Source organism: Ananas comosus, linkage group 1, assembly GCF_001540865.1.
Source record: "Ananas comosus cultivar F153 linkage group 1, ASM154086v1, whole genome shotgun sequence".
Lineage (NCBI taxonomy): Eukaryota > Viridiplantae > Streptophyta > Magnoliopsida > Poales > Bromeliaceae > Ananas > Ananas comosus.
In genome coordinates, this window is record NC_033621.1 from 13,001,671 (window position 1) to 13,020,385 (window position 18,715).

Genomic DNA, 18,715 nt, shown 5'->3' on the forward strand with positions numbered 1-18,715 from the left:
TAAACAAAATTTGAAAAACAAAGAAATTAATACTTTGTTTAGATGGCGGCTAAAAGCAAAGTCACACGGAGGAGAAAAAAAAAAGAAAAAAAAGAAAAAAAAAAGTCCACAATAGAGTAAGAAAAATAAGTAATGTAATATTTTTGTTCTTACCTGGAATATGTAAGTTGGTGTGGTAACTATTCAACAGTGGATTAAATGGAGTCGTAGTAGGGACCCAGGTCGTAAATTCCGTAAACCTTGGATGCTGGTGTTGCGGCGGCGGCGGTATCTGATGGTGTGGAAACTGATTTCTGAATCCGTCGCTGTTGCCGCCATTGTGACCCCATGCATTGTTTTGGGTAACGTTGTAAACTGGCCCCAACCACGGCGGTGGCAGCGGCGGCGGCGGCGGACGCCAGAAGTGTTCCTGCACTCCGCCATTCCCCGACGGCGGTGCGACGGGCATAGAATCTAGCGAACTTGTTACTGAAGCAGCCATAGTAGCCTTTGTAGAGTTTTTTCTCCAAACTATAGATTATGAATTCCACAAACACACACACAAAAAACCTTAAACCAATACGATACAAAAATAAAAGAAAAAAATCAGTAGAAGATGCATGAGATAAAAAAGAGAGAGAGAGAGAGATGAATAAAATATCTGCGTAATGAAAATAAAAAGAATTAAGTAGAAGATGAGATAATAAAGAGAGAGAGATAAAATAAAATGCTATTTACATTATGTGATAATGATATCGTATTATATTATAAGATGATGATATTATATTATTATACTAATCCTACTCATAATCAAAACATCTAATAAAATAATATTTGAATCCTAACCTAGTGGGTTTAGCATATCTGGACTTGAATTCGGATTGGCCATGAATTTTTATTTATTTATTTGTAAATTTTTAAATAAAAGGATATAAGTAAAAAGATTAAAATAAAAGATAAAGATAAAAGTAAAAAAAAAAGGAGAAAATTAGAGATAAATGTTACCACATGCGATCTTTTGTTAAAAGGAAAAAAAAATGGGCATTGGAGCATTTGTTATTGTAAAATAAATTTGTATTTATCTTTTCATGTTTTACCTGTTACGTTTTATTTGAGTTTTTTGTTTTGATATACTTGGATGGCAGTTAATTATTTTTATTTTATATTTCAAAATATATAGATTATGTAATCAATTTTAAATTTACGCAGCAATTACTTTACAGTAAAGAGAAAAGACACGTTTTGAAAAAAGTTTAAAAGGAAACAATTTTCTCAATATTAATATTTAAAATTTTCATTACTTTTAATTTTTTTAAATTTAAAATAAATTCATCACAATGTAACTTAGCTTTACACAATTTAATTTTAAAATATTCATTATAATCATAACTTAATGAATTACGTAACATAATTCCGGCTTTAAAATATTTTTCACCCTTTAATTTTATTTTTTTATTTTAGCGCGCCGAAGAATTTGGATACTAAGAACCAATATAATATAATGGGTAACAACAATTATTTCAGCGCGCTCAAGAATAGAATTTGGATACTAATCTAAGAACCAATAGAATATAATGGGTAACAACAATTTGGGCTAATTAATATCTCTCATAGTTTAAATTATTTAAATCTTTTTCACTGATCTAACATATAGCTTTAAACTTATCTATATAAAGTATATTTATTATTAATCTTATTGCTTATGAGAAGCTACGTTATCTTTTACACACACAATTATCTTTTACACACACAAAATCTTATCTTTTACACACAAAATCTCTCTTTTACACACACAATTATCTTTTACACACACAAAATCTTATCTTTTACACACAAAATCTCTCTTTTACACACACAATTATCTTTTACACACACAAAATCTTATCTTTTACACACAAAATCTCTCTTTTACACACACAATTATCTTTTACACACACAAAATCTTATCTTTTACACACAAAATCTCTCGACAGTCGAATGAAATAACAGCTATTTAATATATATATATAGAGAGAGAGAGAACTATATATATACATATAAATATATTGTACAAGCCTCGAGTATGCATTTTATCTTATCCTTACTAATACACTCTACATCTTCATAGACAACCCAGTCGAACCTAAAAATCCTTTGTCATTTAGTAGCCGTTTAGTTTTAAAGACCATCTAATACTTTTATACAAAACATAGTTAGAATGAAATCATTCGGAATATGCTTCTCTAATTTCCAGTGAGACCATACAAAATATATCTGAACTAATCATACATAACACAATCTCTCCACAACCTCAGAACGGAACCTTAACGACAACACTTAACAACAACACCTGCTATGCTTTTTCGGTTACGAGAGTGTTTCCCTCAACATGTGTTTCCCTCGACATGACACCATAACCACATTTCTTATACAACTATGAGCAACAAAAATTGAAAAGAAAATGGGATTACATGACTAATTTTTACAGAGAGAATGTGAATTTCTCTTGCTGCATTGAGAATTTTATCTTCACAGGATGAGTCGAAGCTAAAGTTTCTACTGTATGTCATCAGAATATCAGTCATCTTTCCCCAGTAACGACTCGAGAAGGGCGGCCTCCTCTTCCTGCAAGAGTTTTAGAGTGTTATTGAACACAGTCATAGCAGTAAGATAAAGAACAACATATCTAGTAGAACCTGAAACATTTAAAGGATCTCATTTAGATTTCGAAGTATGAAACTAACAGATTCTACGATCAAATAGCAGCGGGACTCGAGCTGCGTCACCCGCAATTTTCTATTCCTTTATTGGTCAAGTTTTGTCCTCAGAAAGAAAAAGAAAAGAAGAGTTTAAGGCCAAGAACAGGATTTACCACTAAAGCGTTGAATTCCGTCTCCTCGTCTATGGCACCGATGACAGCAAGGTCCTCCAAAAGATCCTGTTTGCAAAGAGCACTTCAATTGTCAAGCAGTTTTCGCCTATGAAAATGCCGATATGCTAAATAAAACACATTAACCAGGGATAGATTATTAAAGCTCATTCCGCAGAATTCATATTATATTATAACAATATATTTCAAGTAGTAGTTAACACAAAAAATACCAAAACTTCTAGCTTTCATAGAATGGCTAAACAGAGTTAAAAGAAACCAGCACAACCCATCGAGCGTTATTTTCAAAGGTGATAGAGAATAATATTCTAAACTGAAATCCAAAGGAAAACAACCAAAGAAAGAGAAACCGCATGTCGAAGTTTTTTAATGACAGACCAGTTAGCACAAATAGCCCAACATACAAACAAATGATAGTGATTAAGTGGAGGGAGAAGAATAAGTCAACGAGGGCAGAAAATGAAAGCCAGAATGTTATGTTAGTAAGTGGTAGAGAAAAGATGTAATTGCTTACATCATCTGCAATTTGCAATGCGCCATTTTTGTCCTGCAAAAATACATATTACAGTTGAAAAAAGGATTAGCTTTACAGAAATTATGTGGTTAAGCAAAAAAGTAAAAAGGAAAATTTTTTTAAAAAAAACATCAAATTGCTTCGAAGTTCTGATATTAAAGAGGCACTACCTTCACGGCAACAAACAGAAGTGGATCTGATGGCGTATAAATCATATAGTGTGTCCCATCCTGTAAGTTAAATCTCCATAACAAAGTTTAGAATTTAATAGCCAGTAATCAGTATATAAACTATTGAGACGAAAGCCTCAATGGTAACTTTCCAGAAAAGAACATATCTAGAATAACCACCTCAACCCATCACTAACCTTCAGAAATAATGTAAAAAATTACATAAATAGAATTGAATTAAATATCTGGCCTCATGTACACAAGTTAGGGCGACTATGAAAGCACAACTAACACAGAAAAACTACTCAAAACTCCGAAGGAGACGGACATAATAACATCAGTGGAAAGATAAGATGAAGGATTTGTATATCTCACCAAGTGGAAGCAAGTAATCTCTACACCTTCAGAAGGCAAACCTTCAATATCTTCACCATCATCTGCAGATTCAGCAAAAACAAGTTAATAGACTTCCAATGTTGTCACAAGTACAAAATTAAAACTTTAGCAATAAATAGGAGATACATCTACACCACTCCCAATGAGGAAAGCTCATAATATTTGATTAAGAGTGTCTAAATTGTAAAAAAGGAATTAACCAAAAGAAAATACACCATGTCAATAGTCACTTTTCTTCTCAGTAAGTCCATAACAATGCACTAAATAATGTCGAGACGTAGCAGCTGCACATGCGTGCACGTTGATGATCCATTGATACTTGGGACTAGTTTGGAAATGCATTGTCCAAATGCTCCCGCGTTGATGCTTTAGAGGGTCCAGAAATTCTAAAAGCGCTTTAGACCTTCTCTCCGATGCTCTAAAATGGTGGCGGCATATGCTTTTCTGATGATGGTTCCCACCACCATTTTAATGCATCCTAGGGGAAGCTCTAAAGAGCATTAAGACTTTTGGGGCCTCCAAAGTCTTACATTTCCTTAATGTCATCTGAGCAGAAATGGATTTCGTTTATGAGATGCATCAGGTGCAACTATCTTTGTATATTTTCGTGGACCTAATTAGAAGACCATTAATCAGGATCTTGAGGAAAAAGGGACAGAATCATCCCCATCTCTATTTACTAAGTAAAAAACTTGAAAAAGGAAATTTAATTGCCTGTACGAAATTCAAGTATGTCCTCTTCAGAGTAGCAAAAACCCCCTCTAGCTGTGTAGCAAAACCTGAACAAAGAATATAAATCAATATAATATCTACAGAAGATACAAGTGATATCTGCACAAAAATTGGATAACCTAAGTCCATACCCACTAACTACAAGATGCATGTGGATTTTTGCAAGGGCGTATGCAGCAGAGGGAATTATAGCCTCAACTTCATCGTCATTCACCTGTAAAGAGAGCCAGGCATACACTATTGAGAGTGTAACCAACATGTCACAACAGAAGGCAAAGAGGCATAAAAAATTGAAATCTAAAGCACAGTTTATGACTAATTAAAGGACGCGAGAAAAGGAGAGAATAAAATAGCTTTTCCTAGTTTTGTTTAGCTAATCACCGAGAGAGCGGAAGCATGCTCTTTATAAATCTTTTAAACCATTCAAGCATCAAGCACAGCTTTTCTCACTTATAAAACTTTGCTTGAAGATACAGTTACAATGTATAAATGAAAAATAAAGTTAAAAGAGTTGAAGACGTACGGCTGACCATCCATTGAAGTTTGTGCTCTTTAAAATCTGCACAGGCCTAAGAAGAAGGCACTTCAGTTAGGCGCATCACTTTTATAGCATCCAGGATAACAATTATGAGGCAAACACTCACGTATCAACAGGACAGAGTAGCATGCACTCATCCCCTTGGGAACTTTGGAAAACCCTCCTAATAACACACTCTAAAGGCAAATTATTTGTAGCATCAACCTGCGTATGGTTTGAAAAATTATTTAAAACAAATAATCACAGATAGATGGATCGGATATGCAAAGCCAAGACAATAATTGAAGATTTTCACAGATGACGAGTTTCCACCATAAGAGAATAGACAGCAAACAAACTAAAGAGTTAATTAGATGTGCTTCTTGCTTGCTTATTGCTTTACAAGATCTCAGCGCCTACTTATCAGGGTGTCAGTATTATAATTGGTGCAGGTTGTGTCATTTATTACAGAATCCTACAATTTAGTCCTTACAAACTAGCTTAATATGACAATGACAACAACATCCAAGATCCGCCTATTAACGACTGATTCAAAAGGACTCGGGACAAAAGTAAGCTCGCTAAAATCATACGTTCATCAATTAACAAAAACCAACTTACATCCAATTACTAAAAGCTATAAACCAATCAACATAGTGCTTTTCAAGTGTTCAGACACTCATACTTTAATTTAATTTCCTCCAATTTGTTCAAGTCCGTGCCTTGGGCCTGTCAAATAGTCATGAACACCCCAAGGAGAAGTGTCAAATATAAAGTATTAAAATACCATTATCTAGCAACCTAAGCTTTCCGAAGTAGACACAACCAAGGATTTAAGTGCCGTGGCACGGGGTCGTGCCGGAAACTTGCCGGCACGGTACGACACGGTGCGTGCCGAGCCATGCCGATGCGTGCCGGTCAAAAAAATTCTTATATACCGACACATAATAGTATGAAATATTTATTTTCTTTAGCAACAAAATATTCTAACTATTTATTATGTCTTTTTATCACATCTTTTGAACTTTATTGAAAAAATTACTTACTAATTTAAAGAATAAAGGGTTTTGAGCTGTGCCATCGGTATGGGGTCTGTATCGTGATGGTATCTTGTTGGCACGGTACGACACGGTGGATACGGCTCGTACCGATGGGCACTTAAAACCTTGGACACAACACATATAGGACCAACAATTCTTACAGTTGACACCACTAGATCAGTAGATTGAAACAAATTAGCATGAAATTTAGCAACTTGGTTTCATTTCAGCAAATAATTCCAACACTCACTATAGTAGCAATCCGTTTGGAAGCCGCCGCGAGGACCCGCCCGTGCGCGTCGAGCACGAACCCTGCAGGCGGCTTCGGCAGCGGAGACGTTGGGTGGCTCTGCCGCACCCCCGGCGACGGCGGCGCCCGTCTCCTGCGGCTTCTCCGGCGGCCTCCTCTTCCCGGCTCCCTTCTTCGCCGGCGCACTCTTCTGCTGCTGCTTCGCCGCGCGTATAGCGCCCGCCCCACTCTTCTTCGACGAAGGCGATAAGAAAAAGGGCACAGGTCGATCCAAAGAAGAAGAAGAAGAAGAAGGGTATAGCTTGTGAGGGTAGGAAGAGTAGGGGGAGGAGGCGGAGAGGGCCATCATCTTGCTGCGGATGAGGTGTTCGACGAAATGGGTGAAAGAGAAAGAGAAAGAGAGAGAAGCGCTTCTCACATGGATAGGTAAAGCTCGAAGATCGTAGGAGTTAGGGTTATGGTTAGGGTTTAGGGTTTGGGGATTGGTTTCATGAGGAGGAGGAGGAGGAAGAAGAAGAGGAGGAGAGAGGAGAGGAGATATTTTGAAAGAGAAAATTTTTGTTTTGTTTTTGTTTTTTTTTTTTTGTTAAAAAAAAATGCGTGAACGGTGAAAGTGAGAGCGCGTGGAGATATTACGCGACAAGTGGATGCGATTGTTGGGCTAATTAATGATGTTTTTTTTTTTTTGGACTTTTTTATAAAATAACTCTCTAAAATTTTAAAATTTACAAAACTAACCCTTTCAAAATTATATTTGTAAAAATTTTTTTTTTTTTTTTTGCCACGTAGGTGTGAGGGTAAATATCTCTTATGAAAGCGATGAATCATTCACCCTCTTTCGCTTATTTATTGTTTCTCTTTATATTTCATATATAATTTTAACAACCATATAAAAATTTTAACAAATCATATATAATCTTAACAATCTAAAAATCTTAATAATTTATCCATATAATTTCATATAATCTTAACCGCCTGAAAATCCTAACAGTCTATCCTAACAAATCACATATAATCTTAACAAACTAAAAATCTTAATAATTTATTCATACAATTTCATATAATCTTAACAGCCTGAAAATCCTAACAGTCTATCCTAACAAATCACATATAATCTTAATAATCTGAAAATTCTAATAATTTATCCATATAATTTTATATAATCTTAACAGCCTGAAAATCCTAATAGTTTATACATACAATTTCATATAATCTTAACAATTTGAAAATCCTAATAATCTATTTATACAATTTCATATAATCTTAACAGTATGAAAATCTTAAAAATATATCCATATAATTTTATATAAATTTAACAGCCTGAAAATCATAATAATCTATTTATACAATCATAACAATCAAATAAAAATTCTAATAATCTATATATAATCCTAACAACCTTATTTTTTTCTATTTTCTATATAATTCACGCACAATTTTAATAAATGCGGCGAAAGCGGTGAATGATTCACCGACTTAAAAGAAATAAAAGAAAACGGTAAACAATTCACCGCCTTTAAAAGATATGAGATAAAATCCCATGTGGTTCATACATGGCGAAAAGAGAGTTAGTTTGCAAAATATAATTTTGGTAGGATTATTTCGTAAATTATAAAATTTTAGAAGGTTATTTTATAAAATTCTATTTTTTTGGTAAAAATGTATAGAGACCCCTCATATATATAGAGCGTATTTTAAAATGAATTCTCAACATTTTTTTTGATTTGAGAGCATTTTAAATTCTATGTTTTTCTATTTGATTTTTTTTATTCTTAATCAGGCTTTTTTTCTTTCAAATTTAATGACTCTTTTAGTTATCAATAAACTTTAAAATATAAAAAATATTAAATTCAAATAAATTATTAATAAATTAAAAATATTTGTTGTAATAAAAATTGTCGATAAATTTACTTCATTGCGAAATTTTTCGTACATTTTTAATTTTAATTTTTTGATAAAAATATATGGAGATGTCATCATGAAATACATAGCATTGTGAAATAACCTCCATTAATTATTATAGATAGATCGATTGAGACAACCTAATTTTTTTAATTTTTAAAATTAAATAATCTAAGCTAAATAAATTAAAAAAATTATTAAAATGTGATCAATTTAATCATTTTAAAATAAATAAAAATGATTTATGATTTATTAGTCATTAACAATGTAATCAATTTAAATAATTTAAATTGAAAAATTTAGAAGTTAAAGGGGCATCAAGCAAAAAGGATACAAAATTAAGACATCTATTTGAGAATTGGGTATAGTTGAGGGTTGTTCATACATTTTCACCTGTATTATAACATTCAAATGCAGAGTAGGAACGATCGATCAAACATAGCAGCAAAGGAAAACAATGGAGCCCTCGCCATCGTCGTCGTCTTCGTCCTCCACGACCCCGTCGGAGCCCTTGGCGGCGGCATCGGAGGCGGCGGCGGCGGCGCCTACTCCGGCGGCGTCTGCGGCGGAGGCTGTGGTGGCGGTGGCGGAGGAGGGGGTGGAGGAGATGACGCTCACGGTGCGGTGGAGCGGGAGGGAGTACACCGTTAGGGTTTGCGGCGACGACAGCGTCGCCGAGCTGAAGCGGCGCATCTGCGAGGCCACCTCCGTGCTCCCCAAGCGCCAGAAGCTCCTCTACCCCAAGCTCGCCGCGAAGCTCAACGACGACTCCCTCCTCCTCTCGCACCTCAACCTCAAAGCCTCGGTCAAGATGACCATGATCGGGTACTCGCCCATCCCCTTATCTTGTCCTTTCCTTGATCAAACCCTGATTGCGAATTTATGATGGTTGTTTGAGCGGAGAGTGATGAAGTAGTGGTGATCTAGGGTTTTCTCGGCTTAGGAAACGGGGGATATTGAAAAGATGATCATGATCGGCGTACTGCTACGCCATTGCTTTTCTTCTTCCTCGTTATTCAAATCCTAATTACAAATTTATGCAAGTTGTTTGCTCGGAGAGTGGTAGAGTAGTGGCTATCTAGTTTTTTTTTTTTTTTTGTGCGCCTTTACTTCGGTATTGGTGTTGTTAGATCGTTTTCTTAAAGAAGAGATCGTTAGAGAGCTTAAAGTTCTAATCTTTGAGCGCATATAACACAAGGAAAAGGGGAGAATAATGGAAAGATGAGCATGATTGGGTATTATTATCCCTGCCTCTTGATTTCAAAACCCTATTTCTAATTTTGGTAGAACAGTCGTTAGGGTTTCCTTTTTTTATTTTCTATTGCTATATTTAGATTGTTTCTTGGAGAAGAAATCGTCGGAAGACCTAAAGTGAGCGGAACATCGAAAGGGTGGCACTTATTGGGTATTTAAACATCTCCTCATTCTCAAACCTAAATATTGTTGAAAATGTACAAGGACCACCCATTGAACTATATGTTGCAAGGATTTAAGTGCCGTGGCACGGGATCGTGCCGAAATCTTAATGCGTGCCGGTCAAAAAAAATACACGTGTACCGATATATAATGGCATGAAATATTTATTTTCTTTAGCAACAAAATATTCTAATTGCTTATGATGTATCTTTATTAAATTTTTTGAATTTTATTAAGAGAATTATTTACTAATTTAAAGAGTAGAGAGTTTTGAATTGTGCCGTCGGTACGGGACTATATCGTGCCGATATTTTGTTGGCATGATACAGCACGGTGGATATGACACGGTGGATATGGCCCGTCCTGATGGGCATTTAAATCCTCGATATATTGGCCATTTTAGAATAGACTTCTGAACTGTTTTTCTTTTGATGGATGCACTTCCTACTTTTGATTCTCTGTTTAAGTCATTTTCATCAATTATATTGAGCAGTTTGTTCAACCTAGCAATCATTTTGTTTAATAAAATTGTTTTGTTCAACTATGTATAGGGCATTCTATGCTTCTGCCTTGCTTTTGAAGTGGCTGATAAAGCCTTTTTAGATTTCTTGGAAGGTTCAAAGCTATATAGTAGTCTTAAGCAGGGTTTTACTTTGTTAGAGATAGTGCTCAATCCATCCGACTAAGTTGCAGATTTGAGGAGACAAGGCTAGTGTTGAATAAATTCACTAGCAATTTGACATCAGAAGCTTGCCGTTTTAGCTTAAACCATATGTGATGCAGCACACCGAGTCTACTTTTATTTTATTTTGGGCATATTTTGGGTATTTGATTTGATCTTGGTTTAATTTGTTGGAGTTGGATGGCTAGGTTGACCTTAAACCCAATCAAAACCTATCCAAACCCTAACCTAGCCCAGTCAAACCCAAATTTATACTTGAAATCCCAACAAACCAACACAAAACATATCCTTTATCCAATCATATGACGACATGTAGCACCCCAAAAAAGAAAAAACACCAAGAACCCAAAATTTATTTTGGGACTATTATGTATACTTGGTATTGGTATGTTTGTCTTGATCGTTGATCTATCATCACTCGTCATATGATTGTTATTAATCAAAACTTTAAGTGGGTTGCTGTTGAATTTTATTTTGCTTTCTGCATTGGTCTCTAAAAGTTCATTTTAATATGTTTTTAATATTTAGATTTACAAAATAAGTTTAAACATATGCTTAATTTTTCGTTTCCGCTGCACTGCTACATTACCGCACTGCAGTACTGTGCTACAGTACTTTTGGTTTGCATCAATATGATGAGTTCAATATTCGTTCCTGTGTTAGTCACTTTGTCATTATATGTAGGGCCTTGTGAACAAGATTGTATCATCCGGCCGTTCATCTTAAAATGTTTTTTTAATTTATATCCATTTTAGGGTATAAATTAGGATTTTTCTTCAGTCATTCTAATCTATTAGCTACTAATAGTAAGAAAGACTGCAATCTAGAATGTTGGTGTACCATATATGAGAGTTTATTTATTCTTCATTTCTTTCTCTAGGCCAACTTTTGTTTGTTTTTTTAAGAGAAAAGTAGCATGCTATCTGCTTTATTTATTTCTTTGTAGAAATAAACTTAGCTGGAAATGTGAATCAAATAGGATTCGAACTTGAGATCTCGGGTACCAACCATCAAGTCCTTTGCCACTTGTTCTAGGGACGGTCGGTCAGACCAACTTTTTTTTTTTTTTGAGAGGAAAGGGCCAACTTTTGTTGACCATCAATTTATTACTATTTTTTTAGCTACTTGATTCTGAAAATCAGACTTGAAATTTCTTTGGCATAGGAGATTGTTATTTTGGTTTATCTCATTAACAGCTGTAATAGAACTGTTGAAGATGATTTTGAACTGTTGAAGATGATATTACTCTAGTTTGTATAGACATTTTGGCCTCTATTTACTCTAGTTTTCCAGAACTGTTGAAGATGATATTATTGTGGACCAAGCGGACTCCCCAGAGATCATTGATGATTTTGAACTGGGTCAAGATGAAGTCGTTGACATCAAAGATAAGGGAGTAAACAAGCAGAAATTGCAACGACGAATAGATCAATATAAGGTTTGTTCTTTATAAACTTTCATAAAACACATTTTTTTTCCATATTTCTTTCATTTTTTGAAAATTTATGCATGTCTGTTGATCATTAAGTAGATAACATGAGATTGCTAGCCTGCTAGGTTGACTCATACTTTTCTTAGATGGAGATGGGTATTTCTTTATGGTGGTTAATTTCTTGATGGAGCTGTTAAATTGTTATTGAGATGAAGTATGTAGAGCCTAGAGATTTCCAGCCTCTGTTAAGGGATCCTATGTATGTTCTTGATTTGGGATGGACAGGATCATCATTGTCAATTATCAATGTTCAAGGGCTCTTTTTTTTTCAATTAAATATGACCAAAATAGCAAAATATGATCATGTAAGGTTGTAATTGTCTTGTTATTTTTTTTTTCCATTTTGCTAATAAAGAGACATTTATTTAGTTTCTAACAAATCTGGACATGTTTCTGGATGATCGATAGTGTTTATAATGCTTGTATTCATGAAAATGTTTTCTACGTTTGATTGCGTCTTATAGCGCCGATTTGCACTAACTAGTTCATAAACTTGATATCTCTAGGTTTTTTAGTCATTATATTTGCTGCTTGCTATCTTTGTTCTCGTGTTCTGTCCGTGTGCTTTATTCCTACAGATCAAGCTGTTGAATCCCTGCCGTGAAGGAAAGAAGCTGCTTGTCCTGGACATTGATTACACTCTGTTTGATCACCGATCTTCAGCTGAAAACCCACTCGAGCTTATGCGTCCATGCAAGTTCATTATATTGATGCATAAGAAACTTCTACTTTTTGTTATTTCTGTATTGTTACCGTACAAGTTTCTTTTGCAGATCTTCACGAGTTTCTCTCTGCTGTTTACGCAGAGTATGATATCATCATATGGTCCGCAACTAGGTGGGATTTATTATCCTTTCTTTAGTAGGAAGCTGATAAATCCTCTAATTGTTGAACTAATGAGTAATTACTGTTCGGTGAATTTATTGTAAAATTTCTGTTAGGTCACTAGACTTTAATTTGTTGGATGCACTGAAGATTGATTTCTGTTACAACTGGGTCAGCCATTATGTTCAATTTAGTTTCACTGACAGAGATGGCATGATGGCTGATTAAGCTAATTTCAATGTTTTTGAGAATTAACCGCCATTTCATCTCTCGATGAGGAAGATTTAAATGTACTTGACGAATAGACCTGATTATGACAGATATTGACATTTAGTGCATTTGTGCATCATTTGAAGTGAATTAAAATATTTTTAGCTTTAGTGGAATTTTGAGATAAGTTTAATGAGTAATGATGTAATTTACTGTTGAATTTCTTGCAACCTGAAGGAGATAATACTCCCTCCTTTTTTGCAGTATGAAATGGGTAGAGTTGAAGATGGGGCAGCTCGGTGTTCTCAGCAATCCCAGCTACAAGATAACCGCTCTTCTAGATCACTTGGCCATGATCACCGTACAATCCGATAGGCATGGAACTTTTGACTGCAAGCCACTTGGCCTTATATGGGCTCAATTCTCCGAGGTTTGTTTCTGAACTAAGTGCCTTGTTGGTTCTGGCTGCTGGAACAGCTTCTATACTCCCAAAAGCAGAAATTCTAGAGGCCAGGTGTTTGGCTAGCAAATATTCTGGAGCTTTGTTGCTGTCGCTAGCGGCTAAAAATGATATTCTCAGGCCCAAAGGTTGTCTCCAAAATAGCTATAGGTGTTTCTTCAAAGAGCTCTTTTTAAACAGCAAAATTGAAGAAGCTCTAGCCAGGCCTAAAAAAGCCCATCATTATCTTTGTTGCCTTTTACATGTTGTTTTTGTCTATCTTTGCAGTTTTATAATTCAAAAAATACAATTATGTTCGATGACCTTCGAAGGAACTTTGTCATGAACCCACAGAATGGCCTTGTAATACGGCCTTTCAAGAAGGCTCATTTGAACCGCAGCAGCGATCGGGAGCTAGTAAAGCTTACGCAGTACCTTCTCACGATAGCTGATCTTCCTGATTTTTCTCAACTTGATCATAGCAGATGGGAAATCTTTACAGAAGATAACACAAAAAGGCGTCGACACAGGTAAAACAGTGTGGACATTCTATGCAATTTGATGTTTGCACTGAAAAAAATTGTTTCATGGCTCTTTTTTGGAATACTTTGTTCAGGTTCAGTTTGGTTTGTTTCCATGGAAAATTTCTTATCAAACCAAAGAGTAAAGTTGGTATTGGATCTGCAATGAAACCCTACCCTGCTAGAGCTTGCTCTAGGAAGGATATATTTTTCTGCTTTATTTTTAATGTCACAGCATGCTGTTTGCTTTGTGCCGGATGCTAAATAAGCTTTTGATTAGATGCTTATTAAATTGAAAGTATTTACAACAAAAGGAATCTAGTCCTAAAATTTGCAAAAATAATGTTCCTAGAATATGCCTAATGTTATCTAAGGCAGGAAAGGGCACCTATTCTTTTGTGGGATCTTTTACAAATTTGACCCCTGGAGTCATAGTCTTGATTGTGATGATCTTATTCCGAATTATGTTTGGACTATAATCAAACAGTTTCATTCGCTACCTTTGAAAATCTACATTTTCGGCTGTTAGCCCCATGCTAAAATATCCTTATTTTAATTGAAACTTTTGTGAGACTTTTAGGATGAAACTGAGGTCAAACTTCAACAATTTTTAAGGTTAAATTTGAACATGAAGGATGAAATTGAAATGAGACTCGAACATAGAGGACTAAATTGTCACAATCAAACCGTAGAACATAGATTTTCTGAAGGTTCTTACCTAGTTATTTAACCTAGGCTATGAACCAACCCTAGATTAGATGGTGCCCTCTTAACCAACAGGTTTCAGCCTTTCGAAAGTGTCGAAAATTCCATCTCACATGAAAGGGTGGAAAGATAAAAGAGTGAGCAAATGATTTGCTCCACTTCTTGTGCATAGTCCTATCTTCCATCTGCTTTCTATGTACTGAAGAATTTGCCTCATGAATCATGGTGTACATGCTTTTGGTTCACCCTTTGCTATTCTATGTACTACGAAAACCATGAATGTCCACTTCTAAGTCTTTAATTGCTAGAGTACTTGGTGTGAGTATCTCTACCTACTGCTTTTATGCATGTTTACTTTTTGCACGAAATCGCACAAAGGACTCGGAGGGCCAAATGGTTTCTCGCTTCCGATGTTTGGATTGCGTGTGGGGTGGAGTTTGGATTGATTGTATGGTGCGTCTTCCAAAGGGGCGCCGAGTTGAGACTGGCTAACTCTCTGCAACCCCTTTTGGGTCTGGGATTTCCCTCTTTGTTCTGTGATTTGGGCCATAGTTGACCGGTCGCCCTTAAAATTGTGTTCCAAAGTTACCGTCGAAGTTCTGTTTGAATAGCGTTGTTTTTTAATTCCTGACGACTTATTTCTCGACAAGTGCTTTGCTTTTCGACTCTTAGAAAGCTATTTCAGAAGGCGGGTCAAATAGGCAATCAATCGCCACGAGCTATGCGTCGTCGTCGAGATTGGATGTCGCAATCGAAGTACTGCGGTGATGTTACCCTCCTAACCGACATTTTGTATCTCTTTGAAAGCACCTCAAATGTCACATGTGAGGTTGCAGTGGTGGTTCTCTATAATGTGGCATTGCAGGTTGTGTGGTTCTTTGCAAACCTTTTTGTATGTAGTGGCTAAAAATTGAGACCACATGTGAGACCTAACCTAGCTACTTCCCAGAAGTGCCCATTGCAAGTTGATCACTAAATGCCATTCATTCAAGAGGAATGATTCTGATGCATGTGATTGATTCCATGGAATCATACCCAAGTAACTATTAGGTACTTTCATATATATGGAAAAAAAGAAGAAGAAAACTACTTGAACTACAACAATATGTGAAAATTAGTGTGGAAAAAAGAGAATGAGTAAATTAAGTTAAGAGGAAGAGGTAAGAGGGAGGAGCAAAGGGAGAATTTGTGATAATTATCACTGTTTAGACTAGTTGGTTTGTCTGTTTATTGAGTAATAAGAACTTGTTAATATGGTATTTAATATTTGGGGCAATTGCCTATATACCCCTGAAAAGTTTCCCGTTTTCTTATTTACCCCTCTTAGAAGGCTAATATTGAAAATACCCTTCTTATGTTCTAAGTTTTTCTAAAATACCCCTAGAGTTAAGTTCCGTTAGTGAGCTGCCGTTAGTTCTGAAAAATTACCATTTTGCCCATTCCAATATACCCTTATACCGTAACAAACTTTTCTTATATACCCTTTATATAGTAAATACTTTTTTTATTTACCCTTCAGCCGGATCCGGAGCAGAAGGCGTGCAGGGGTCCGATGGAGCTGCGGCCCTCTTGCTCCTGGCGCCGGCCAAGGCAGCGGATGAGGAGAAGGACGACGAGAGCGGCGAGAGATGGGATCGTCGCTGCGGCCCTCTTGCTCCCGGCGCCGGCCAAGGCGGCGGAGGAAGAGGACGACGGCGACAACGAGAGCGGCGGCGGAGGAGGACAACGAGAGCGACGAGATGAGTGGTGTTGGAGGTGGAGGTGTGGGAGGTGGTGGTGGTCTGGGAGGAGATGAGGCGAGGAGGTGAGGTAGAGGCGGAGGAGCCGGCCGGTGGTGGCGGAGGAGTCGGCCGGTGGTGGCGACAAAATTGAGGAAGAAAGATAGGATAATCTTAGGGATTACTATAATAAAGTAGGGGCAAAATAGGTATTTTGTTTAGTATAGATTTAACCCATGTTTAATCCGAGTTAAGCTAACAGGGGATAACTGCGGGGGTATTTTGGAATAACGGTGGAACGTATGAGGGACATTTTAGAAAGAAAAAAAAAAGTAGGGGTAGATCGGATATTTCCGAACGCATGAAGGGTATACAGGCAATTATCCCTTAATATTTTATCTATATTGATGTTGTGTCTGTATGCATTAAGTAAATTTAGTTGTTTTTTTTTTTTAGCCTGAATATTTGAATTGGTGTTTGACTTTTATGATTTATCAATGTGTATGTAATGATCTAGAAGCATCTAGGGAAAAAAAAAAAGAAGAGAAAATTATGATGTAAAATAAAGATATGAGAGAGTAAATGAGAATAATAAAAGGTTGAGTAAAGAAAAGGTCAAGAGCATATCTTTTAATGACTATTAAAGTGGCTTTATTTTTTTTCTCTAAAAGAATACCTAATTTTACTAAACATACAAGGGATGTCTCTTAGGTTAACAAGCAAGTCCCTTTGCATATTTTGACTCTTCCATGGTATACCCATGGATTATCCCCCACATTCCAAGGAATTTAGAAAAAGTGCTCCAACCAAAACCACCTTCTTTGTGTTGAAAGAAACCCCTCAACACCAAAAGCATTTCTAGCCACATGACACCTTGGTGGGTGAGATGCATATACAATTATTTTTTATTTTTTATTTTTTTAAGGGATAGAAAAATAGTATACTATACTCTCTGTTCATTTTTTTAGAAATTAACTTAACTGAAAGTATAAAATAATTAAATTTTGAACTTGGGATTGTGGATATCAATTATTATACTTTCTACTGCTTGTGTTAGGGACATTCAGTACATAAATAACAAACTACTAGTTAAGGGACCCGCGCGATACTGTGGATAGTTATTTTAAAATTTAATTTTGAAAATTAGTTATAAAAATCAATTTCATAATTTAAATGGTGCAATAAGTATATCAAAAAATTTTAGTAGGCATAGTAGTCCCCATTAGTTAGTGAAATAATTTTAATAGGTATCGTAAGCCCCCAGTAGTTAGTGAATGAGAAGATAAATCATTATTTGTGATTCTCGCAATTAATTTTCATCAAATATAAAATTAACTTAAGCTGCATTAATTTTTTTTATTTTTTAATGTACAATTTATATGTGAATGCTCAATATTATAAAATTAATATTTATATTTAATACCCGTAGTCTAAATTATTTAACATTTATTTATATATATTTTACATTTTATAAAATAAATAGTAAATTATATAATAAATTATTGTATAATAACCGCTCGTGCCGGCGCCCACGGCTGCCCGTGGCCCGCTCCTTCGCCCGCGCCTCGCGAGGCGCTGCGCGCCCGCGCCCCGGGCCAGCTCCGCTCGCGCTCCGCCCGCGCCAGCGCCCGTGGCTGCCCGCTCGCCATGCCCTCGGTCGCGCCTCAGCCTTCTCGCGACACGTGTGCAGTTATTGAAGAATAATTATAGTTATAGATTATAATTATAGATTAAGATTTATATATGCCCTGGCCCGCGCCTCGGCTTCTCCGCGACACGTGTGCAGTTATTGAGGAATAAATATAAGTTATAGTAGATAGATTATAGATTATAGATTATAGATAGATTAAGATTATAGATTATAAATATAGATTATAGATTATAGATACTTAAGCATTTTATAGAATGTTCCAAACCTTAGGGTTGTACATGACGGAAAATAGGGGTAAAATTTACTCAAAATACAAGCCAAATCTTGGCATGATATATGTTATTTAACTCTGTATCCTGACCAAAAAACAAGAAGCCCTCATAAATAAATAAATAAATAAATAAATAATAAATAAATATATATTTATATTATATATATATATATATAATTATATATATATATATATATATATATATATATATATATATATATATATATTGAAATGGTGAATTAATTGTCTTTTAAATTTTATTGAAAATAGTGAACGGTTCACTATATTCTAGTAATTTTTCGACCCTGCAGCTGAGTTGGATGAAATATGGTTATTTGACTAAATAAAATTTTGATAGAGATATTTGTGTAAATTATAAAAATTTATTTGAAAAAAAGTCCTACATATTAGATGTT

General features: G+C 35.5%; 2 protein-coding genes across 4 annotated transcripts; one reads left to right on the plus strand and one right to left on the minus strand.

Moving 5' to 3' along the window:
• Positions 2,172-6,812, minus strand: LOC109714788 (the record flags this gene model as incomplete). The annotated part of the gene is made up of 10 exons (XM_020239531.1): positions 2,172-2,583; positions 2,831-2,896; positions 3,363-3,395; positions 3,533-3,592; positions 3,908-3,969; positions 4,643-4,707; positions 4,792-4,874; positions 5,184-5,229; positions 5,305-5,402; positions 6,468-6,812. Coding segments are annotated over 10 exons (906 nt in total), but the record flags the coding sequence as incomplete, so codon positions are not given.
• Positions 8,788-16,316, plus strand: LOC109708098 (ubiquitin-like domain-containing CTD phosphatase). Of its 3 annotated transcripts, none has more exons than XM_020229698.1 (7): positions 8,788-9,194; positions 11,761-11,905; positions 12,538-12,652; positions 12,733-12,796; positions 13,259-13,424; positions 13,722-13,963; positions 15,038-15,669. In XM_020229698.1, exons 1-7 carry the CDS (start codon positions 8,827-8,829, stop codon positions 15,213-15,215), a joined length of 1,278 nt encoding a protein of 425 aa, XP_020085287.1. In that variant the 5' UTR covers positions 8,788-8,826; the 3' UTR covers positions 15,216-15,669. The 3 variants fall into 3 exon arrangements, with proteins under 3 accessions (XP_020085287.1, XP_020085293.1, XP_020085301.1); XM_020229704.1 differs by lacking the exon at positions 15,038-15,669 and adding an exon at positions 14,050-14,246; XM_020229712.1 differs by lacking the exon at positions 15,038-15,669 and adding an exon at positions 16,179-16,316 and having other exon boundaries at positions 8,789-9,194.

Bases quoted from the DNA above. Each gene is read 5' to 3' on its own strand.
- LOC109708098 (XM_020229698.1), top strand. From the start codon at position 8,827: ATGGAGCCCTCGCCATCGTCGTCGTCTTCGTCCTCCACGACCCCGTCG. The intron at 9,195-11,760 runs GTACTCGCCCAT...CTAGTTTTCCAG, and splicing joins GTCAAGATGACCATGATCGG to AACTGTTGAAGATGATATTA. The intron at 12,653-12,732 runs GCAAGTTCATTA...TTTCTTTTGCAG, and splicing joins ACTCGAGCTTATGCGTCCAT to ATCTTCACGAGTTTCTCTCT.